The following is a 25,205-nucleotide window of genomic DNA, read 5'->3' on the forward strand; positions in this document are numbered from 1 at the left end:
AATTTTAAAGTGACCATTACTGTTTTTTGAAGAAAAGTAAAACTTTAATTGACAAATATTTTAAAAGGCATGGAAAAGAATTTTGTATTCACGTATTTCTTCGATAATAAAAAATCCTTTATTATTCCCCCACAGGCCACACCACACCAAGAGAGGTTACATTAACTAATGCACATATATTATTATCATTATTTTAAGTTAGGTGTTGAAATTACTGGACGAACAGATGTGAAGTCTTAATCTAATTCTCAATCATAGTTAAATGGAGTTAGTCATTCAGTAATTATCGATTTTAAAGGACCCTTTTTCTTTAATTAATAATGAAAATGTGACCACAATTATTATTCATATGTGACCGCGCAGAGAGAGAGAGAGAGAGAGAGAGAGAGAGAGAGAGAGAGAGAGAGAGAGAGAGAGAGAGAGAGAGAGAGAGAGAGAGAGAGAGAGAGAGAGAGCCTTTCATATTTAGTTTAGTACAAGTCTTGATGTATTATATTAAATAAAATGGTTATATTTCATAGAAAACCACATCCAATGAAAGTAGTATCGTGAGTGGCGTTCTAAACTATTTTCGTACTATTTAAAAAAATAATAATTTTTGCATGTAACCAGAAAGAAAGATTATCTTCGAATCTGACCCAAAAAAAAAAATTAAGGATGTCAATTTTGTAACTTTTTTAAGATGTAATAGTAATTTGTGACATGTTCATAGCCAAAACATACGAGTCATGAGGATCAAGACATGCAGACCGAGTAAGGTGGCACAAAACAAAATTTTTACTTCCCACTATACAATTAATTATGCAATATTTTATTATAATCTAAGCTGAGTTTAATTTGTTTTATTCCTAAAAAATGAATTTAAATAACCTTCCAAATTGTATGACTGCGAATACTTTAATCTTTTCATATAGAAAAATACGATGTAATGATTCATGGCCACAAAATTTTTTTTTTTAAATAGAAGTCGTGCATAATGAGACAAATATAGGGCAGAAAACTGAGTAGAACATATTCATTTCAATCTTGCCTCAAATTTAAACATTCTCATTTTTTAAAATTAGTCACATATATAATCACCATTCAACCATATAATAAGTATTTGCCAAGTTGGTAAAAAAAAAAATCGTGGAATGAGTTACGCAGAAGATTTATGGTTGGAATAGGACATACCAAAATTGTTATCCCTATTATTAATTGAATTCAGAGTAGTTAAACTCATATTATGTATTTATTACTTTTTAGATAATCTAACTTTTAGTTCTTATAGTTATATTTAATCTCAATAATCAGTTTAATTCTTAAAATTTGACCCATTACAACTTAATACTTGTTTTTATTTCAATTTATATCTGACAAAAATTTATTGGGAGGATTGCAAAATTACATCTCAAATATAATTTGAATGTACTTTTAAAAAAAATACTCAAACAGACCTTTACTCTTTGTGGTTTATTAAGTTAAAGAATCATAAAAACTGAATTTTATTAAATCATAAAATTCTAAAAATTTGGTTGTTTCAAATAAAAAACTACTAAGGATTGAATTATTTCAAATTAAAGTTTAGAAACTAAATTAATAATTGAGAAAAAAATTTATAAGTTACATTTTCACTAAGCATATATTACTATATACAGAAACCATTTTGAAATATTGATAAACAATAGAATAAATGAATAAATATGGGGTATATATATTGAAAATATTGAGATGAGATATAACAAGGTTTAAGATTTCGTTTTTGGACTAAGAGACATGGCCTGATCATTATTTTCAGTATAATCTTATATTTTCTGAAGGAAAAATGTGGCACCAAGTGTCCGCGACGGTCGTTGATTGGCTAATCAAGCGGAGCGGGAAAGGGACAAATCCGTAATTTCGGTGATCTTACTTGCCCAAGAGTCCGAGAAAATATATTTGGAAGCATGACAATGGAACTGACAATGTGTGTGTGAGAAGGAGTTACGTGTGCTCCAAGCGAAAACCCAGCAAAAACCCTCCCACTTTCTCTCCACTGTTCGAAACCTACCCTTCTCAAAAACCCTCTCAATTTATATTTTTCTCGTCCAAATTCGTTTCACTTCCCTGATTTCGATTCTCTCCTACTCTTTTTCTTATTACTTAGAATTTAGTAAGTCGAGGGGTATCGTGTCGGATCACAAAAGTTATTATGGGTTTTATCAGTTTCCTTTGAGAATCTCAGTTGCTTTTTTGTTGAGTTGTTGAATGGGTTTTTCCCAAGAAAGACGAAGAAAACAAAGGCGGAGGTCTTTCAAGGATTCCCTTAAAGCTCTTGAAGCTGATATCCAATTCGCCAATGCCCTGTAACTCACTCACTCTAGTTCTGTCTCTTTGCCCACTTCACAGGATGCACACCGGTCCAAAATATTACTTCTTTTTCTTTTTCCCCCTTTCTAGGATTGTGAGGAACATTATACATGATCATTTGCAAATAAAATTTGTGGCTTATGATTGTTGAAGACCTTGGACAGAGCTGTTTTAGTATGAAGTCTTTTCTGCATTAATGTATTATTTTGGTCTGTTTATCCAATTTGCAGAATTTTTGAAATTTCATCAGTATGTCTGTCTGTTTAAGTCTGCTCAGTTGATCCTATTATGTGATGTTTTTCCATGGTGTGCGAAGTTTTAACTTTTTGTGAAGATAATTGCGATTTACCTTTATGGCATTTCTCTATTAATTGCTAGCAGCTTTTGTGCATAGTTCAACGCCACTGCTGACTTTCAATCCCACTTGTGCTTTGATATTCTGCACGTATTTGTATATGCCTAAATCCTACTTTTTGAGACTTGTATCTGTGGTGGATTGCATTAACATGAGATATGACACGCTTTTTTAAATTTGTGTTCTGTGAAGTCAATCACTATTCACTAATAAACTTCATGTTCCTTCTGCAATGTTTCAAATTCGATGATTTACTTTTCTCAAAAGAATGAGGAAAAACTTTCTCGTATTGATACTTTTATCTCGCATGCGATTCGTTGCACAAAATATGCTTTGATGCAGAGCTTCTGATTATCCAAGAGACTTTGATGGTGCTTGCCTCCAAATGAGATTATCCTACAGTCCAGCCGCTCAATTTCTCCTTGTACTTTTTCAGTGGACTGATTGCCACCTTGCTGGAGCCTTTGGATTGCTTAGAATTCTGGTATACAAGGTGTATCTCCTCTCCCTTGACTCTTCATCCATCGACAATTTAAATGTCTTAAAAGCTTTGAACAGCTTGGAACATAATATATAACCCTTCATCTAACATCATAATTTGGGCCGGTATACAGCTGATTTACATCAAGCTTGTGATAAATTTTGAATTTTTGTCAGGCATATGATAATGGGAAGACCACAATGACTGTTTATGAAAGAAAAGCAAGTCTGAAGGAGTTCTATGGTATGTGGACTCTTATATCAAATTACAAGTGTCGATAGCTAGAAACCGAACTAGTTATTTTAATTTTCTCGTGGGTTTGTCTGGGAGTTGAGGGGAGAAGAGAGGAAAGGGACGTTGAAATGGTAATTTTCCCTTCTCGTTGTCTGGGGATATTAACTTAAAAAATGAAGTGAAAATTGGAAAATTTTGGAAGGTTGGTTGAAAATCCGTCATCATCTTCCCCTCTTTATTAATAATAACACTCTCAAACAAGGGAAAATCTTTCAATTTAACTTTCCTTTCCCTCGCCTTTCCCTCCATTATTCTGAATTTTAAGGTGCCCTTGAGGATGTGCTTCACAATCCAGAGGTAATTGGTTTTGAACTCTTTCAAAACAGGTGTAATCTTTCCCTCCTTATTGCAACTACAAAGAGGGATCACTGATGCTGAAGACAGGCGACAAAAAGATTTATGTGCTACAAAGTATAAGTCGGTAGAAGCGATGAACAAACGAGAGATGTCTGAAATTGACATAGAGGGAGAAAATGAATGCGACATTTGCATGGAGATGAACAGAAGGGTTGTGTTGCCTGTCTGCAGCCACTCAATGTGCATGAAATGTTACCGAGACTGGTGAGCAAATTGTGACAACAATTCAGTGCTTGTATCATCATATGATGCATTATATGTTTCTCGCCCAAACTTTGCTTTAACTGGAGATGGGTTGGGTAGAATAATTCTAAGGATAAATTGGTAATGAAGACAAAACAGTTGAATTAAAAGAATGGATGTAATTGGAGTATTACTCTATAAGATCCAAGGTTGATCTAAGGTTGGCTATGTTCTTCAACTCTCCACAGATTAGGACTAATGGCACTTGGCATATGCAGTGTGATAGGTTTAGGAAATAATGTTACGCACTGGCTGTGACTATAGTTTTTGGTTTTGTGGTAAACTTTTGATCTTGACATGATTTTATCCTAGGAGAAATGTAGGCCATGGCTTTTGTCTGTGAGTAGTGGAAATTATATGGTGAAGATACTTTTCTGGCTTTATATTTAGGTTTCCCTTAAAAAAAGGAAAGGAAAGGAAAGGAAAGGAAAAGAGGTTATTAGCTGATGCTCTTAGGTATGTCAGCTTACAAGGTCACTGCTATTGCCATTGATTATTTCTGAGTTAGAGAATATAATGAAAACTATTTTGAGTTGAAATGATCCTTCAACTTGCATGTGATGATCTATTTTCTGTGGTTGGTTTAGGCGAGCACGATCTCAGTCTTGCCCGTTCTGCCGGGGAAATCTGACGAGAGTTAACTCAGGTGACCTTTGGATCTACGTGAGCAGCAATGATATCGAGGACTTAGATTCAATTATCAAGGAGAATGTAAATAGGCTATTTATGTACATTGAGAAGTTGCCGCGCCTAGTTCCAGATCCTAGTTTCGCATCTTATCTTCAGCATTGGTGAGTGGCTGGAGCAGCTCATATGTGGTTTCCTTTCGCATTTCAAATAGGGTTTTTCCCATTTGGTTTCAATTAGTGTCAAGTTTTAGAGTCCATGCTTAGCATCCTCCTATTCATTTACTTGCAGTGAAGTTAGATGATAAATTGATATGCCAATTTAGGTTGGTGAGTGACTATTGAATTTTTTTTTCCCATAAAGAAATATCTATTCATATATTGGCTTCTTAATTATTACAATATTCTTGTGGCGAAATGATTCATAACTTTTCATGTGATTGTCAGTCATATGACTGATGATTCAATTTGTGTCGTACGCATGTTGCTTGATGAAGTATCCAGTTTTCACTCCCAAAAAAAAAACAAAAACTTTAAGAAAGTAAAAAATGGAAATAAAGGGAAAGGGTCAAATTGGAGGGAACCACGCATATTTACGAAAGTTGTGCTGTTAAGTAATAGTAAATTGTGCCTTTTTAATAATTTTTATTTCTTCCATTTAAAAATATAAGGCATTTTTTAAGGAGTTGGATGTTAAAATATGTAAGACATTTTTAGTATTTTGAGGTGTAATTATTGCTTTTTTTTTTAAAGTATCTCTATTGATAATGACTTTATATTTGTTATAGGATGTTTAATAGAGGTAGATATAAAAAGATAAGGTTAGTTTGAAAGTAGATAACTACTTTATTGAGGATGAGATTCGATTAAAAATATCTTATATTTTTAAGTGGAGGGAGTATATTTTGTATAATTAGTTTCTTATCTTTTTATTTATAGGTTATTTTGTAAAATTTATGTAATATAAAATAATTGAGGGGTACTGTATAATTTTTGTGGTGTCTTATATCCTAATTGAGATGTTAATTGAACCAAATATTTAAATTTGTTTAAGTTTTTCGGATGGTTTAGATTTTAATTTTTTTTATTTTGGAGAAGTAAAATAGAAAATAAAAATAGTTTAAAACATTTTGAAAATAAATTCTTGAATTAAAATTTAATAATTGGCCAAAAAAATTAAAATTTAATAAAAACATAAATTCCTCGTTCTGCAAATCAAATATATAAATTATTTAATTTGAAAACTTGAATCATGTCATGCAATCAGATCAGAAATTGTTAAAAGATATATTTGGGCAATAAATAATGATGCACTATTTAAAAATGCAAGGAGACTATGTATAAAAGTTTGTTCAAAGAACCAAAATTAAAACATCATTAAGTTTAAAGAATTAAAAATCTGCTGAATGCATGATAATTTTTTTAATCAAATAATATAACTGTTACTTTCATTAAAAAATATAAGATATTTTTCATTGAATGTCCAAATTTCATTCTCAATAAATTATTTTATTATTTTTAAATTGATATCATCTTTTTATATTTTTATTTATTTATAAGATATTTCATTTAAACATGAAGGACTAACTTATTAAAGATATTTTTAAAAAATTAATTAATTATACCTTAACAAAGTAAAAATATCTTGTAATTTTTAATATCTAATCACAGAAAAATTGGCTAACATCGGAAATAATATTTCTCTCCCTCTCTCTCTCTTAAAAAATGTCAAAAAAAAAATTGATAGATATTTTAAAATATAAAGTATTTTTAATATTTTAAAATATAATTAATGTGTTTTTTTAAAGGTATTGATAATAAATAAATTAATGTATATTTATTTTAAAATAAAATGTTATATTAAATAAGGTTAAATACAAAATATAATATTAGTGAAGACGAGTAATTACGAAAATAAAATTATATTAAAAATGTTTTACATTTTGAGCATTTATTTATTTTAATGGCGGCTGTGCGATCTGTTCCCACTTCCCAAATCGTCGTCACCGTTCATTTTGATTGTGGAGCGAATAAGCAAGAAGGGGTCCTACCATCTGCGTTTTGTAAGGTGGTACTGTTTTGAAGAACATGGCCGTCGTTGGAGTCCTTGCTTTACAGGGATCTTTCAACGAACACATAGCAGGTAAGCTTTGTTCTTTTCACTCTCTCTCAATCTCTGTTTGTGTAAAACCACAAGTCTATGACAATATAGCTCTTTGCAAGCTAATTTTTTTTTTTTTAACTTTTTTCTGATTTAATTTTCCCATCCATGGCAGCCCTTAGGAGGATAGGAGTGAAAGGGATCGAGATTAGGAAGCCAGAGCAGCTTCGCGATGTCACTTCCCTCATCATTCCTGGAGGAGAGAGCACCACCATGGCTAAGCTCGCTGAGCTCCATAACCTGGTCTCTTGTTACTCCTTAATTTAATGCAGTTGGCTATTGCTTCTACGCTCTATAACTGTGTTTTCTTAGCTGCTATCAAGCGGTATTACTTGTACAAGATGAACTTATACTGTGCCTGGTGTTGTATGATACACGGAGCTCACGCTTGTTAAATTGCAACTTTATGCTATTTGTTTGTGGTGTAAAATAATTACGCAAGAAAGAGAAGTACGCTCTTACTCTCTTTAAACCTTTTGGTTCGGATACTTCATTTCATATTTATGTATCGTGAATCGTGATAGTTAGCCGTTAATTGACTAAGTTGAAGTAAGACTCTATTCTTGAAATAACCTGATTTCATGAGTGAGTTTGTTTTCTTCTAGGTTTTCTTGAAAACAAATTTTCACCAAGGAAACAGATAGAAAGAGATAAAATCTTTAGTAATTGCGCGTGGCATGGGTTTTGACTTTTGAGATATGTCAGTTTCTATGTTGAAATTGAGTGAAGCTTTTTCTCTCCTGAGGGAATATTGTCCTCATTCAATCATACTAATGGACTATTTACAGGATAGAATAGACTAATTTATGCTTCTGGGAACTAGTTGAAGACTAAGGGCCTTGTAATTTATGTTGAGTGTTTCAATTTATCAGTTTCCTGCACTGAGAGAGTTTGTTAAAATGGGAAGACCTGTTTGGGGAACCTGTGCAGGGCTTATATTCTTGGCAGATAAAGCAACAGGTGAATTTTGTTCTCTTTCCTCCCTTTCTTCAACTATGTTGAATTTTGAGAAATTTTAGTGTTTTCTTTTTTATTTACTTATCTATAAAGGCATATAAAAGCAATTTTAAAAAATAAATGCTGAACATTATTTCAGGACAGAAGACTGGCGGACAACAACTAATTGGAGGACTTGATTGCACTGTCCATAGAAATTTCTTTGGCAGCCAGGTGATGTCTTAAAGGATATTGAACTATTGATAATTAAACATTCATAAATAGAAGCAAATGGTGAATAAATCTACTAAGGGACATTGGACATGAAACTTCTCATGTATTGCATTGAGCAGAGCGAAACGTTTGCGTCAGCACTCTTCAGAATGACCTTTCCTTTAACATGTAAACATCTTATATTGGTGCCAAGTACCTCCTTTTTATGTGTTATATTGTCCCCAAAAAATTAAAATTTTACATAGATAGTATATTGGGGCTATAAGATGATAGCTACAACAGATAAAATAGGCGTGCAATAACATCTTATGAATCGTTATTTATTCTCACTTTCTCTCCCCTTCCCCCTGCCACCTATTCTTGTTTCATTTCTTTTTTTTTTTTATTGGTTATCATCATTTCTAAAACAGTTTATCCAAGTTTCTGTTGAAGAAAAGAAAGTTCAAATTGAGCTTTTTTTTTCCAAATAGAGGTTTTCTTTTTCTTAGGCCAGATTTTTCCAAATAGAGCCGATTTCAGCAAAATGTGCAGGGCTATATGTATGCTCTTCATAGTTTTGGTCTCATCTAACCAGAATCCATGTCAATTCAGATTCAAAGCTTTGAAGCCAAGCTTTCTGTACCAGAGCTTGCATCCAAAGAAGGTGGCCCCGAAACATTTCGTGGAATATTTATTCGTGCTCCGGCAATCCTTGAAGTAGGGCCAGAAGTTCAAATACTGGCTGATTTCCCTGTCCCTTCTAAGAGATTGTTGGGTTCAGATCTCTCTCTTGAAGATCAAAAGGTTGGTAATTCCGTGTTTTTCCAGAGAGATTTCGACTTGCTGTATTATAGACGTCAGGTCAAAGGGTTGCAATGTTTGTGATTACTTATTTATTTTGATTCTTCTAATTAACTAGTTGAAGGTTTATATTATTTGTGAAGTTATTCTCTCACGTTATATAGTACAAAGATTGAACCCAAATGGATGGACCTTGCTTACCAGTCCAGATCCTCTGCATTTAGTGAAAAAAAAAAAAAATAATGGGTGCTGAAGGAGAAAGAGAAAGTGAGAGCTTCCAACATCAGAAGCAGCTTGTAATGTTGGAAACTTCAGTCTGCACTGTGAAGCTGTTCTGTATAACATTTAAGAATAGATGATACAGATACCGCAAACCACAGTAAACCATGTAAACAACAACAAGAAGCTTTATTCCACTAAGTGAAGTCACTAGACCATGTAATGTTTCAACATAATATGAATCGAGTTTTCACATCTACTGTGGCTGCCAGACCTGCATTGAATACAATACAGTTCCTTTTTCAAGTTTTGGTGCTTCACATATACCGCATGCCACCTGAACTGTTTAAAATGCATTGGTTTAACTTTATTTTCCAGTTTTCTTATTAGTTATGGATATGGCAGGAGAATGTTGAGGGAGAAGGTAAAGTTATAGTTGCTGTTAGACAAGGGAACATGCTAGGGACAGCTTTCCATCCTGAATTAACAGCAGATACACGATGGTACGTATTAAATATTCTTATTTGGTTAATTTTTCTACGTGAATACCTAAATTCTGTTCTTTTTAAATTGCAATTTCGTTCTTAACATCGAATTTTGCAGGCATAGTTACTTCTTAAAGATGGGAGATGAAGCTACAGATGAGGCCTCAAGTAGTTGTGTCCCAGTTGAAGTGAATGTTTGTTATAAACAGCCGCCACAGAATGACCTTCCTATCTTTCAGTAGGGCCAAAAAAAAAAAAAAATTGGCAAAGCCTATCTTAGTGTTTTTGGATGAAATTGTTTTATCTCGATCTTTCTTATTTTTCCTTTGAAATTGTTAGATCTGGTAGGCATTGATAGCTGAATAACAATGTTACTCTCTCTTCTGTGACTAGTCTTGTCTGCTTCATATTGCTCGTTCCTGTTTAAAGTGAAACCATATTGATTGTACCTTGAATCTAAAAAAGAATCAAAAGGTATTCCCTTCTGTTTCGTTTTGTTTGATTTGTGGGTGATCTTAACTAATTATATTGTAGATGCGTGTTAAACAATTAATCTCTCTACGCCGAAACGGTGAATCACATAACAATTTGAGTTAAAAGTTTTTCCATTCACTAATCAAGTTATGGCTAGCTTAGATTTGGATTAAATGAAAAATATTTCTTGTGTTAATCTAGCCATGTAAATGATTGCTTAAACAAAAAAATCATGGAAATATTATGAGTTGAGAATTTGGTAGCGTTTAATTTGAATTTACAATTCTGGATAGTTGTAACTTTTTATATTCACACGCTGATGAAAATATTTTTAATGAAATTAGCTACTTCTTAACAATTCAAGAATTATTATTGGCCCCAAAATACTGGCGTAACGGGTGCAAATTAATTGTCAAATTTTCACATTTCATTTTATTTTTTGACTCTATTAGGTTATATTCGATGTAACATTTTGAGTTCTTAAATATTACTCATGAAAATAAATTTAAAAATGAGATGATTCCTGATTTGGCTGAAAATTGAGAATTTACTTTCAAAATTTCTGAATTATTTATAACCTTATTTTCAAATAATGACTACAAGGGAAAAGCTAAGAAGGGACGGTTTGAAAAGCCAAGACAGAGAAGGTATTCCAATTTCTGTATTGTATATCTGCCACAAGCATTTTACAGAACTACTTGGTTAAACTTCAACTTTCATTCATACCAAGTTCTTTACGTGCAAAATACATTGACATTTTGGCTACATAAGTAAGCACCGATTTGATAATCTAAAAGAAAACTATGGTGCTTTTAAGCCAACACTTTTCTACTAAGAAATGTTGAACTTAAGCACAAGAACTAACATATAGTAGCGCAGTAATTAGCGAACATGAACTGCTATGTAGTAGCCTCCTAACAAAAGAGACATCATGAACTAAGCTGTGAGCACCATTCTCAGTCATCCTCTTCATCGTCCCCGTCTTCATCATTCTCTTCTTCATCCTCCTCTTCTTGGTGCGTTTCCTATATGACAAAGAAAAGTATTAGAAGAAAAATGAAACGTTGAAATTTTTTATCATCAGAACACGTCCACGCTTTCTCCTTCTAATACATATAAATCCAGCATCAACAGCATTTATGTCCCCAATGAACTATTTCTCTATTTAGTAGACAATTACACATGAAATTGAAAAGCAAACTCCAAGACCGCATATTTCTACTTTACAAAACCCTGTTAGTTGAGTTAACCAGAGAGCCAAAAATATAGAAAATGTAGAGTAACGCACATACATGAGAATCACAAGGTTCAATAGAAATTCACTGCATGTGAAACAGCATTTACCATCAATTTATATTATGACTGTTGGAGACAAAGGCCACGGATCAAAGTACAACCTTTCCAGATAATAAACACATTAATGCATGCTGACAATTTCCCGTTCAACCAGTAGTTAATCAAATTTTAATACATTTAGAATTAATATATATATATATAATAAATTATAATATACATAAAAAAGAATCAAAAGGTTAGGTAAATCCATCATTCAAGAAACACCATTATAATATAAGATAGTAAAATAACTCCCTGATGATGTTTTTTTTTCTTTCTATTTCCCTTAACAACTCTGAGTAGCAGCCGTAAATAATTTACCAAGTCTTTTCTTATCACAAGCTGAGGAAAAATTCATGATAGAACAAAGAACACGTGCAAAATAAATAATTGAACAGAATTTTTTGTTTCTTTCTTTGTGGGGAGGTGGGGTAAAGGAAAACGGTGAGGTTGGATTTGGATCATCTCATGTGAAGGGAAAATATTGTGTCATAGTGCCATGTGATGAGAGAGATAGACACAAACTTACTTGAGTAGTGGACCCCACTTGAATAGTGGACCCCAACATACGTGAGTTACATATATTGTGTCTATCTCTTTTCTCACACAACAATATCATGTTATTCCTTCAAATGAGAGAATCCAGATCTGGTGAGGCTACCTCTCCACTGGCTTCATCCTCTTCATCATTCACTTCAGACTTCGACTTATCTGATTCTCCTGAGTTTGTCTGGTCAAAACAAACAAATAGAAAGCAAATGGGATAAAGAAGACAATCAAAGAACTAGATAACAAAACAACAGGCACAGGTTGCTCACCTGCTTTTTATTATATGCCTTCATGAGTTTTTCAAACTCAGATTTCTTTTTTACAGCCTTGGCTTCATATGGAGCTTTCTCCTTCAGACCCAACAGATAAGTCAGAACAAGAGTGCAGGAACAGGATTCATCGATTCAACTGAGGCAGCTAAAGCTAATAACCTATATGATACTATGATTATTGTTTAAAGGGAAAACACAATTACTGTCCTTATAGTTTCATTGAGTTTTATTTTTAATCCCTATAGTTTTTTTCAATGTTTTCAGCCTCTGTAGTTTCAAAAAAATTGGATAATGTTTGCTTTTCAGGTCCCTATAATTTCAGTGTTTTTTAGTCCTTATAAAGATTGAAAATATTAAAAAAGATTATAGAGATTAAAAGCAAAATCCGATGAAACTATAACAATAAAAAATTATGTTTTCCTTTGTTTAAATATATAACAAATAAAAAAGGTTAAAAATATAATATTATGAAGCCAAGATTGAAGTGCTTACAGCAGTGGTCATAGATTTCCATTTCTCTCCTCCAGCTTTCCCCACCTTCAATCAAAAAGCACGGTAAGCAAGTTGAATGATTATTCAAAACAAAAATAAAAAATCAGCATACAAGATGAAGCAACTTGGCATGAAACTTACAGCTGATACAGCCTTCACATTAGGATTTTCTGCCTTAAAGGCCTTTCTGAATTCCTCACTATCACACAGAATAGTAGACGAGTCTGAAAATTTTTCTAAAGGAGCTACTAGATAAAGGGAGAAAGCCAAAAGATACCAACAGGAAGACAAAAAAAGCACTGGGCGGTCTTTTTGGTTTGTTGGGATCTTTCTTGGCATTCCTCGCCTTCTTGGTCATTTTTGCACTGCTCTTGTCAGCCTTTAGAGCAGCAGCCTTTCGCTTGCCAGCCATTCTGAAAATATCAAGCAAAGATACATCCCATCATGACTACACTAGAATTTTTTGGAATAAGAAAATTATCAGAAGTCAACGCCCTTAAGGACAAGGAGACATAAAGTTATAAGAAAAATAAAAATACCACAAATTCTTTCAAAATAGATGTAACGATACATGCACTAACCGATCATCAACTGCTCCCTTCCCCTTGCTGTTTTTCATAGTTAAAATTCCTGGTATTAATACAGTCTACAGTTGAAAAGAACAAAAGAGATCAGAAATTCCCAGTGAAAAGAGAAAAGTGAACAGATAGATAGCACTGGAGGTAGCAGGACAGCATCAAAATCAGCTCAATTGATAAAACAGGGTCCCAATAAAACTCAAGTAGATGCACCACAATAAGTCAAATATATACCTAGCAACCCATCTATATGGAAAAATTCGTTTTTTTTTTTTAAGTACTTCGTGTAAAACCAGCCAAAGCAACAGAATAATTCAGAGTTTTATACACACATTTCTATGTTACTTCTCATCGAAACTCAGAAAACACATAATGAGAAAATCCACAAACTGAAGAATGACAATCAACCACAATAAGGACTGATCAATTATCAATTCAGGCACTTGAGGTGATGGGGAATAAAAATAAATGTACATTTAGTGGCCCTTGCCAACCTTAAGCGCCAGAGTAAACAGATATAAACGAAAAATAGAAAACCCTTGCAAGCCCACAAACCATTAAACATAGTTTAAGTTTCTCTCTACTCATACATCAACATTTTATTTTCAAATCCTTCCCTTAAAAAAAATAAATAAACAAATCTCTTAAATCAAAGAATACAGCTCCGAATTAGGCCGAGGCATGAATGTTGAAGAGATTATGGAAGAAAAAGGTTACCTAGGAACGAAAGACCAGAGGAACTATCACGCGAAAGCGAAGAGCACCAAAGAAAAAAATGAGGGAGAATTTGGGCGGGTACACTGCCGAAATGGGGCACCCAAAAAAACACCCAAAAAAAAAAAAGGTCGACTGGGTAACCCGTGAAATTGACGAATCAACCGGACCAGAGCCGGTGAGGAGTTGGCTTCTCTTTATTTTTTTTTTATTTTTTCTATATTTTTTATCTCAATTATTAAATTTATTTTTGAATGGTTAAAATTTAATATTTTATAAAATTATTATTATATTTATTTTTATAAAATGTTGCATTTTAATAATAATTTTATAAAATATCAAATCTCAACTATTCAAAAATAGATTCAATGGTTGAGATGAGAAGTGAAGAGAAAATGAAGAGGAAAGAAAATAAAGAGAAGCCAACTCCAATCGGTGACACGTGACAATTTGAGACGCACAAGTCTTTTAGCATGTGTTTGAATTAAAAACTTTATAATTGACATTAAGATTTAATTGGAGTTAGTAAAATGAGGTTGGCAAAAAATCAATTAATATAATGTAATTTATATTTAGATATATTTTTTTTTAAAGTCAACTACTTGCACTAAAATTTGATTATATAATTTAATTTGAAAATTAGTTGAGATATTTAATAATAAAAATAAGCATAAATTTTTATTATATATTATTGATTAATTAATAAATAAAAAATAATAAACTTAAAATTATAATTAATGACTGAAAAATCTTAAATATTCAATTATAAAAGCATAAAATAAATTCATAAATTAAAAAATATTTAATTGATATTATATATAAGTTTATCTCTAATTATATTATAAATATGATACATTTGCCTTGACAATTCAAATAAATTTGATGAGAATGTCTCACCAGTATTGGTATCTTACTTATGGAATTATTTTATGATAATTGAAATTTATTAAATAATTATTTAAAAGATAATTTATCAAAATGAGTTAAGTTTTAAAAAATAATTGTAACAAAAATGGTGGTGGTGATGGTAAGTAGGATTAAAAAATAATTTATTTTTCCACTAAAAAATATTTTTAATCACCTAAATATTGAGAGTTATGTTTACAAGTGAAGTTTACTCCTTTGCATTTTATGGGAGCATTAAGAAATGACAGAAAATTATAAAAAAAATTAATTTGATTATTTATGAAATCATGGAATATTATTTTTAAAATCATGTAAGAATTATATATTAAAAATAGAAAATTAAGAGAAGAAAATTAAAAAAGAAGTGGAAAAAATGGCAGGACCCACTATATTGCTCCCTTCAATTATAGTTAATTTTTTTTCTATCCAAATATGATAAATTGAACTTTTAAAATTCCAACTTAAGTCAGGATTTAATCCAAACATGCACTTATTTTCTTGAAAAAACAACAATCAAGCACCCTTGTATTAAATCTATATCAATCAAAGATTAATTATTATTAAAATTTAATTGAATACTTGTTAATTCAGGTTAGCTTTTTATTAAAAAATATCTATTTAAATTTTAACAATAACTCATTCTAAATTAATAATAATTTATTTAAGCTTATTTACTAACAAATGTAAGTTTGATAACAATCAATCTCACATCAATATTTAATTGGACCCACAGTGAATAGCAATGGCATTAACAAAAAGATAATGGTAAGGTTTAATTTATCACAAATTTAAAAGTTTATGGTTTATTTTGTATATTTTAAAAATTCAAGGTTTAAAACGCTTTTCAGGCAATACTTCAAGATTCATTTTGTTTATTTACCCTAAAATTAATCATTTGCTTTGTATAACTTTGATTTGATTAAAATTTAATTTTAAATTTTGATCAAATGCAATTTAATTTTTTTAATTTTAAATCAATTAAAACCAAATCCATAAATTTTTATTTTTACAACACTGTCTTTGTAATTTTAAAATTTATTTATTTAAAATGTTGATCTATATATTTTTAAAATAAATTATAAAAAATCTAGTTATCATTCAATATTAAGAATTTTTTTAAATGATTGATATTATAAAAAGTGGGTTATATTTAAAGTTTAGAGAGCTTGACATATAATTAAATTAAAATATAAAAATTTAGTTGTACCAAGTTAAAATTTAAAAGCTAAATCAAATTAAAAATATTAGGATTAATTGATTAATTTTTTTATTAAAATATTAAATAAGCAAACTATACATAAATTTGTTAAAAATTTAATTAATTGATTGTATAATTTTTGGGAAGATACTTTTTCGTGAAGCGTGATTATTTATACCAATCAACCCCTAAATTTTTGGCCAAACAAAAATTCTTAATCAATTTTGGGCCAACGGAACCGAACGATTAGGGCTGTGTTGGTTTGATAAATCGAAAAACTGGGCTTGGTAAACTTAATGGGCCTGCTTGGCCATGGTGACCCCTATAATACTAATGGCTAGACCCAATGACAACCTTATTGTTTTCATCCTTTGTTATTTTTTAACTTGAAATGAACATATATCATCATATTTTCACTCAGACCCTACTAACATGTGTTTGTAAATGCAGACCATTAGACAAAATTAATCGAAATTAAACAAATATTTCAAGTGTTAGTGAAGTGTGGATACAGATCTATGATCCAAAATTCGAACTGCAACAAAAACAATTTTTATAGAAAATGCTGTAAAAGGAAGTCTAAAAAAAAAAACTACCTTAAATAGATTTGGAAATTGGAATGCTGCACCACTGCCAGATTTTCCTTTTCTTTTCTTATTTTGCTATTTTTTACAAGAAAATGCCCTATTTTCTTTCTTATAAGGCAAAAAAAGCCTTCCTTCATTTTGTATAGATAAAAAACATTAAAATGTTTGAAGAAAAAAGTTTATAAACAAATCATAGGGTGTTTCGACAAAAGGGGAATTTGATCTTCTGAAAGGTTTATGGTTATTGGGCTGTTGGCCAACATAAGAATATATTCATAAATTAGATACTTAAAATATTAACAAAATTTGAGTCACTATTTAAAAAGATGTCTATAAGATGATATTTATGAACAATAAAAAAATTAATATAATATTAAAACTCTAACAAAAATTTACCGAGCTATGTAAAAAAGAATCGCACGTCTTCTTTACATAGGACTTTCAGTGTACAGTTCTCATTTACTTATTAAAAAATGTGCAATTAATTTTTTCAAAATTGTCTTTTGGGGTAAAAATCTGGTTGAATCTGAATGTGAGGGGGGAAAAAAATGATCAAACAATTACATAATCAAGTGCAGTGTTATGAAACCTTGAAACATTCCAAGAAAATAAAATAAAAAAAGAAGAGGAAAAGAGACCTTTTTTTGTAGATATAATCTTTATTTTTTTTTGCCAAAACTTTTGTAGATATAATCGGAGATACTTTATTTGAAAGTTGATAAAATTGAATGCAAAAAGAGGCATTATTAAATAAGGGGTCCTCCATGCTGCTGCAAAAATTGTGGCTTCACATGAGCCATGTGCAACAGAATATCGTGATCATCGTGATCGCCGAGCACTCCAGATTTTCAAAAGTTCCTGATCCCATGTGGTGGGGTCCACGTGATATGCTTGGGCTGGGCTTCCTCAACTCCACGTGGCAATACTCTACAGTTTGGTGATTTGATCTCTTCCTTTTTAAATTACTAGTATTTTACTATTTTATTTAGCTCCTCTCGCATGTAGGTGAACGAGTTATTTGTTTAAATTAATTATTTTAAAAAAATAATTTCCCTCACCATGAAGAAAAAAAAAATAGTTCGCAAAAATAAAAGCATAAAAAAATCAAATTTAATTGAAGCTAAGTTTACAATTTGTTTTATAAAAATTGATTATGATAAAAAAAAAGGCCGTATGTATTTTCTTTTACCCCGCTTTGTATGATTTTAGTTTTTGTGACAACAATTTTTTTAATTGAGTCTAAGTGCTTCAAATTTTTTTTTTTTTAACTTTTTCATCAATGGTAAGGATTTGAAAAGTACTCTTAATTTGGTTGAAGAACGCCTAGCTACTATCATGATTTTGAGAGATATTAACAAGCTGCTTCATCTCTTTAAATTCTCCTGGTTGGAATTATTGCTGAATCATTGAAAAAATTGGTGGATTAAAAAAATATAAATTAAATGGTGATACCTAATAAACAATTTGTATAGAATTGGGATAGTATGGGATTCAGTATCTAAAATTTATCCCAACTAACAATTTAGTTACTAAATTAATAAATTTTGACTCAATACAATTTAATTTTTATAGTTTATTGGATATTTAAATTAAATTGTTCTGAATTTATATATATATATATATATATATATCAATGTTAAAGTTCTTGGCTTAAATTAAATGTGAATGGTGCTTTTTCTATATCATATAACATTACAGATTGCGATGGCCTGCTTCAAGACTCCTATAATGAGTTCAAAATTGAGTTTATGCTCAACATGAATGGAGGCAACCCGCTATTTGCTTAACTAAGGGCTTGCAAGTGGGGTTTATAGATGGCATGGGATTGTTAGTGTCAAAAGTTGATCCTTGAGTCCAATTCCCCTTATACCATTGAATTGATTAGTGGTGATGACCTCTCCTACCATCCAAATAGGGAAGTCATCTTTGAGATTCATTCTCTCTTGACTCATGATTGGAATGTGAAAATGCTTCATATTTCATGTGATGCCATTGAGACTACTGATATGCTCATGAAACATGTGCTATTTTGTGCTATTGGGTTTCACCCTATGCTTGCCCTTCCTCCTGATTTAGTTTCTGCATTATATTTGCTATTGCTTAGATGTTTATTTCCCCTGTTAAAAAAAAGTTTTTGAATTAGATTGATAATTTGAAAAAAAAATACAAGATTGAAAGTTATATTCTTCTAAAATTTTTTTATGTAGATGCTTCATATAGGAGAAAGATAGCAGGGTTCACATCAAATTTAAAAGACAATTTGTTCAGTTATAAGTATAAGTAAATGTTATGAGTATTAGCAAAAGTTTGTCTTTTCAAGGAAATTGAAACATATAGGTCAATGGCCATAATTAAGGTTTGATGGTACTTACGTAAAATTATTTTTTTAAAAAAATAAAAATGAACCTATTTCATTTTCTTTTTTAGGTTTTTTTTATGTAAAAGCGTATTTTTTTCGTAAACCAGACTCGTACTCCTATCCTTATGGTGAGTGTAGTAAAATTGCGGGTTCAACAATGGTACATATTGGTGAAACCTAATACTAATAAATGGTTCATTGAAAAAAAAAAAAAAAAAACTTTAAGGTTAGACGGTTCCTTGATGTGGGAAAGAGACCGCATGTCGAAGACATTTTGTTGGGGAATGATCGCAAAGAAGGACAAAAAGAGAAGAGAACAGAAAAGCAAGATTTGACTAAATTGAATAAAGACGGGAGAGCAATCAGACGAGGTGATCCTACACACAGTTATGTAATGACAGCGAATGAAATACGAGCAACTTTTTCTTTTGTCTTCGACTCGCGTTCTTCTTCGTTGCACTCCCTCTCTTCTTTCTATTTCTACACTACATGAAAAATTCATTATATCGCTGTCTCAATTTTTTTTTTAAATATCTGAACTTTAAATCAAAATCCGCATGCTAAAAATTAAAACGAAATACGTCGTGAATAATTAATTTCATGTTTCGTATACATAATCATATTTTTATAGCAAGTCCTTAAAAGCTTGATAAGCCAAAGGAATTTGTCCCTGACACGGTAAGAATATAGAGAATCTGTATGATTTCTGTTCTTATTTTTTTGTTTTTAAAAATTATTTTGTAATATAAATTTTTGAATTGTTTTTCCAAATAAAATAAAATAAAATTTCCTTTGGTTACATTAATTTAAAAACAGGCTGATGTAGCCTTCTAGTGATAGATAATTGCAGATAATTAATGATGTTAGTTTACAATAAAATTTGGTCAAGATAACCATATTTTTCAATAATAAGATGTAATGTATTTTGAAAATAAAAATAAAAATAATTTTTACAATTTTTTGTTTAAAAAACAATAAATGAAAATAGTTTTGAAAATAATTAAACTCAAAACACTTATTCAAACAAGTTTTTTTAATTTTTAATTTTAAAAATTAGAAAACATTTTTTAAAAAAGGAAACCAAGCGTGCCCTTAGTGGCAAATTCTTTTATATTTTATACAAGTTAACAAAGATTTGGATTTAAGCTAAATTTGCTATCTTTGAATATACAAAAAGTTTATTTTTTATTATTTAAAATTTTAGTCACTTCAACCCTTTACGTTTAAATTATTTAAAATTTTAGGCATTTTAACTCTCTTATTCTCCTCACATTTTTACTAGCAGTGTTTATATCAATTTTGCCTCTTCTCTTCTTTTTTGTTCTCATTTATTGTCTATTGTGAAATAAGTGTAAACTTGTCACACTTAAGCTTCTGTTTTTATATCAACTTTTAACTCGTTTCTCTTTATTTTTTTTAAATTTTGTATATTATCAACGAATAATTTTAATATATGAATTTTAAATATAAATCTATCAATGTGAATTCTAAAACCCGGTTCTTAAACTAGGCTTGTATCATTATTACTTGCAGAAGAAACGCTTATTATTCACACTGATTTTAAAAGTTTTTCCTCCTTTAGCCATTAGCCTAAGATAAATATTATTTTAAAATAGTGTTATATTTTAATGTTTCAAAACGCGGAGAAAACAAAATTATTGAATAGGATCTTTCTTTTGTCACCTCAACCCACGAAAAAAGACATAAATTGCGGTTCATGAATTGTTTGATGAAAATTAATTGAAACACAACAAGACAAAGTGATATAAATAAATAAATAAATAAATAAAGTGTGAGGAATGATAAATGGTGGAATGTTAAATGAATCTTTACAGGATCGAGAAAACAAGACTGAGTTGTGCTAAAAGGTGAACATCAAGCAAAGTGTTGGCTCCAATTGTCTGCTTCTGAGTGAAGAGATAATAGTTTGATTGGACTGTAATTTTGATTATGTCCAAGAAAAATAAAATCGTAACTTTATCTCAACCCGTGAGTTTTGAGAGGTCAACAACTCAAGGACCTTTTCGTAGTTTGGGCGAGGCTAGCATGTTATCTCTGTTCGGTTAAGCAGGAGTATGTTGCGGATTAAAACCACATTAACTACTTTCAATAAAGTGATTTGATTCAACTTGGGTGTTGATGAGCCTAAAAAGATAGGTTTTGATGCCTGGCGTCCACTTAAACAAACATAAAGTACTTCCTCAATTTTTATATATAAAATATTTTTAATTAAATTACATAAATTAATAAAAATTAGTTATACAATTAAAAATATATTAATATTTTAATTTTATTTTTAATTATTATAAATAAAAAATAATTTTTTTAAAGTAAATTAATAAAAATATTTATATTTTTTCTTTCTAATTTAATAAAAATATAATGATCTATTAATTAAAAAATATGCTAACAACTCCTTGTATTTAGAGGTAAAAAAATTTTAAAAATATTTTTATATATAAAAACGGATGGAGTATATTGTTTAGCCCCAAAAAAATAATTATTTTGTTTCTAATCTTGTAACTTCTAACATGTTTTTAGGTTACTTCTAACATTAAAAAAATGTGTTTAGACTAATGAATCTAAATTTAAATTTAAAATTTAAATTTATATATTTAAATTACATTGTTTGGATTGTGCGGATGAGTTGAGTTTTGAAGCAAAAATGAAATATTGATATTGATAAACTTACCCTTATTCTTTGATAGGTATGATAAATGATAGAAGAAACGTGTTGTTGATGCAATGATAGTACATACATGAAAAGAATAAGATGGCTGAAGTTGGTAAAATTTTAAATAATTATGATATAAAAAAATTTAAATTTATAGATTTTTATATATTCAAATGTAAAATTTAATTAAAATTTAAATTTTTATTAATCCAATCACACCTTTAACGTTTTAGAGGGAAAAAAGAACTTGAGTTTTGAGGGTTTTATCACAATCAGATTATACTTTCGAGTTTAGAGAACGTTAATGGGAGTAAATCAACAGTGTATCAAACTCTTACCAATTAGATTTATTTTTAAATTAATCTTTTTAATTTTTTAATAAGTCGATTTAAATTTCTAAATTTTTACTCATACCCCCTTTGTTCTTTTGTATGGACTCATTCGATGCCCAAATGAAGTTCTTTGGATCAACTGAATACACTAATTATTTGGACTGAATCAAATCAAAATTGAAGGAGGATGAAAGTAAAACGAGGAGAATAGTGAGAGAACAGTTGGAGACGAGTGAGGAGTGAGGAGGCAAAGCACGGAAGGGAGTAGGGCCCGCACTGGGCAGAGGAGCGTCTCTGACACATATTTAAAACCTCACCATTCTCCAACCTCATCTCTCGTTTTTTTATTTCCTCACCAAACCAACCACTCTCTTTCTTTCCCTCCCTTTCGTTTCTTTCGAGGAATCCTGCATCCTTCCTCCTCTCATTTGAATCAACGTACAAGCCTTTTAAATTATTTACCTTCAATTTAATTTTTTTTTTGTATTTTCAAGAAAATATTGACTTGTGCTTTTCTTTTATGTTTAGTAGGTTTTTTGACCGGAATGGGGATGTATTGAATTATACGATAGACATATTAGAAATCAAAATACTATAAAATAAATAAAAGTACATCAATTCAACACAAGAAAATAATTTAAACAGGAAAAACACTATTTTTGGACTAGGTACAGGTTTATGTGCACTTTATTTGAGTTTTGCCGTTTCGGTATAAGTCTCTCAACTTTATTTCTAATATGTCAAGTTTCTGCACTATTCTTCATTTGCAATATTAATCTTTATAATTTTAAAGAGATATTAACATGATATAAAAGATATTAATAATACTGACATATTAATTAATACTGTTGATTTCATATTTACATGTCAAATTGATGCCAACATAAAAATTTTAACAAGCAAACTCTTAGAACAAAACTTACATGAAATTTATGTTTCACGTTAATTTTTGCTTATTAAAAATTAATATTGTTTGCACCACATTAAAGTCTCTCTAAAGATATAAAAACTAATGTTTTAGATGAAAAATATATAAGAACTTAAAATATTAAAAATAAAATGAAGAAATATATATCAAAATTCAAACAAAGTGTCGGAATTAAAAATAGTGTTTTTTCATTTAGATATAAAAAATCATGATTTTACTCGTTATTCATGATATGATTGGAGTTATATCATAAAAGGTAAGTGCAAATATAAAATAAAGAATTGTGATAAAGCATGCATAAAATTGTGCAAGTGGTTAAGATAAGAAACGAAAGTATAACGTCGTGTGTATTGTGCATGAATACGGTAGGGAGTGTGAGAGTTGTTATGTGTTCATCTTAATGACCTTTAAAGTGGAGTCTAATTTTTTGTTATATCTTATAAGATAGCATTGTATGGTTTTAATTAAGAAAAACCAAGCAAATATATAATAACTATACATGTTCTAATGTGATTATTAAGCAAGTTTGTGTGTCTACGTCGCCCGAAGTAAAGATAAAATCTTTGTTAATATAAATTTGATGTGCCTTAAACCTAATCTAGAATGCGACGTCTTTTTATTAAAGAGGATATCCAGAATATACATGTTCAAATTATTGTTGAGGTGTGTTCTCACATTCAGTACTCAAAAGATAAGATTGTTTTTAATAGAAATATACTTGTGAATAATGTAAAAAAAAAAAGAAAAAAAGTTATAACCAAAAATTATTAATGATGAGGGGGAAATATATATATATATATATATATATAAAGATTTGTCAGGCAGTTTGATTTATAAATAGATAGATAGAATACTTTATTATAAAAGGTGAAAACTATTTAATTAAACTATATTTAACCACGTCGTAGCCTTCTTCTTTCCCTTGGATTTGATCAGGGTTATACGCATGTGTTGCGTAAAACTTGAAATCATATCCTTCACAACAAGAGTGTGTCATTTGTTTTTTGGGTGACTTTAATATATAGATCAGTATATTGAATTTAATTTTTGGATTCATTTTTTATAAAAATATAGCTTTTAATCCTTCTTGACTGTGGCTGATAAAGTCAAAGTTATATTTTTTTATATCAAAAAATCAATTCCTAACGTTGTGGTTAACTTCAGGCAGTTTTTGCCATTACCAAATATTGTTGGCATAGTATTAATGATCTGTCATTGTTCATGTTATTTACATGAATCTTCACCAAAGTTGATCATAATTTTAAAACTTATATGAATCTTAGACGTACAGTGGAGGAGGGAGGGGCGACTAGTAGAGGCCGTGACCTTCCTCAATTTTTATTTTTTTTTATATTATATAGATGTTACATTTTGACTTCTCTAAAATTTATAAAAATTTTATAGTATATATATTTTTTAATCTCAACCCCTCTTCTTCATAAATTTTGGCCCCGCTGCAAATTAATTACAATTACAAGGACCAAATCTATATTTTCTCTACTTTTTAAAACAATGAACTTCCTTTGTTTTTATTAGAGTTTTCTTATACCAGTGACGACATGCATGGGATTTGAATTCAAGCTTTTCTTGTGTGATAAGAATCCCATCCTCGTCACTTAAACCAAAATTAGACCTGTTTTATATTTTCAACAGAGTGAAGTTCTGTTTAAGATTAATATAGAGCCTCCCATAGCCAGGGGCTGATGGGCATAAATACAATAGTTTTGTTATTTCTTCTCTTGACGAACACACAAATTAAATAGTTTTATTCTCAATAATCATCCAGTGGAAAAGATTTCGGTACTTGTCTTTCTCGGATCAGCTTAACTGCAATCCTTTGTTTGAATTTGAATTGGATGGTGTGGAGATTCATCAAGTTAAATATGGTCACTATTGCAAATTTTTAATCTTCAATGGACCTAATTTAATAGTAGCTTTTTTTTTGCCAATAATTAAATTAGTAAATAATAGACAACGTTTATGACCCTCCCAATTGCTATTTGACCATACTCTGATCACTGTCTTTTGAACAACTGATTCCCTGTTACGTTGTGTGTGTGTGTGAATTCTGGTATCCCAAATTTTTTTCTTTTAAATATAACATTACAGATAATATTTTATAAAATTTTATTGTAGAAAATTAAAATTATAGGATGAGCTTAAATAATTTTTGCTTGTTTTTATTAAATATGATTTTATTAGTATACAAAAATTAGAAGGTAAGAGTTAAGACTAAGAATAAGAAGGCAAGATGCAGTATTTTTTAATTTAGCAAAAATATCATCATCATCATCATCATCATCATCAA

General features: G+C 30.1%; 3 protein-coding genes across 7 annotated transcripts; 2 read left to right on the forward strand and 1 right to left on the reverse strand.

The window, feature by feature from the left end:
* Positions 1–1,956: 1,956 nt before the first annotated feature.
* On the forward strand, positions 1,957–5,162 carry LOC129291385 (E3 ubiquitin-protein ligase AIRP2-like). Of its 2 annotated transcripts, XM_054928690.1 has the most exons (6): positions 1,957–2,324; positions 3,026–3,176; positions 3,341–3,407; positions 3,785–4,019; positions 4,449–4,514; positions 4,646–5,162. In XM_054928690.1, the coding sequence occupies exons 1-6, from the start codon at positions 2,227–2,229 to the stop codon at positions 4,851–4,853; spliced, it is 825 nt and encodes a 274-aa protein (XP_054784665.1). In that variant the 5' UTR covers positions 1,957–2,226; the 3' UTR covers positions 4,854–5,162. The 2 variants fall into 2 exon arrangements, with proteins under 2 accessions (XP_054784665.1, XP_054784666.1); XM_054928691.1 differs by lacking the exon at positions 4,449–4,514.
* Positions 5,163–6,666: 1,504 nt separating this feature from the next.
* On the forward strand, positions 6,667–9,989 carry LOC129291221 (probable pyridoxal 5'-phosphate synthase subunit PDX2). Its single transcript, XM_054928480.1, has 7 exons — positions 6,667–6,827; positions 6,961–7,088; positions 7,718–7,805; positions 7,942–8,015; positions 8,607–8,798; positions 9,420–9,517; positions 9,618–9,989. Exons 1-7 carry the CDS (start codon positions 6,773–6,775, stop codon positions 9,739–9,741), a joined length of 759 nt encoding a protein of 252 aa, XP_054784455.1. The 5' UTR covers positions 6,667–6,772; the 3' UTR covers positions 9,742–9,989.
* Positions 9,990–10,597: 608 nt separating this feature from the next.
* LOC129291081 (high mobility group B protein 1-like) lies at positions 10,598–14,009 on the reverse strand. 4 transcript variants are annotated; one of them, XR_008588634.1, is made up of 8 exons: positions 13,917–14,009; positions 13,203–13,267; positions 12,903–13,034; positions 12,763–12,820; positions 12,622–12,666; positions 12,127–12,207; positions 11,838–12,038; positions 10,598–10,998 (listed from the first exon to the last, which is right to left on the reverse strand). XR_008588634.1 is itself a non-coding variant. In XM_054928204.1 (8 exons), exons 2-8 carry the CDS (start codon positions 13,238–13,240, stop codon positions 10,930–10,932), a joined length of 492 nt encoding a protein of 163 aa, XP_054784179.1. In that variant the 5' UTR covers positions 13,241–13,267; positions 13,917–14,009; the 3' UTR covers positions 10,598–10,929. The 4 variants fall into 4 exon arrangements, 3 of the variants coding, with proteins under 3 accessions (XP_054784179.1, XP_054784178.1, XP_054784181.1); XM_054928204.1 differs by having other exon boundaries at positions 10,598–10,993; positions 11,965–12,038; XM_054928203.1 differs by having other exon boundaries at positions 11,970–12,038; positions 13,917–14,008.
* Between the last annotated feature and the right edge of the window lie 11,196 nt (positions 14,010–25,205).

The sequence above is a fragment of the Prosopis cineraria genome, unplaced genomic scaffold (assembly GCF_029017545.1).
Source record: "Prosopis cineraria cultivar Desert tree isolate PC_DT_omini unplaced genomic scaffold, ASM2901754v1 PC13, whole genome shotgun sequence".
NCBI classification, from domain to species: domain Eukaryota; kingdom Viridiplantae; phylum Streptophyta; class Magnoliopsida; order Fabales; family Fabaceae; genus Prosopis; species Prosopis cineraria.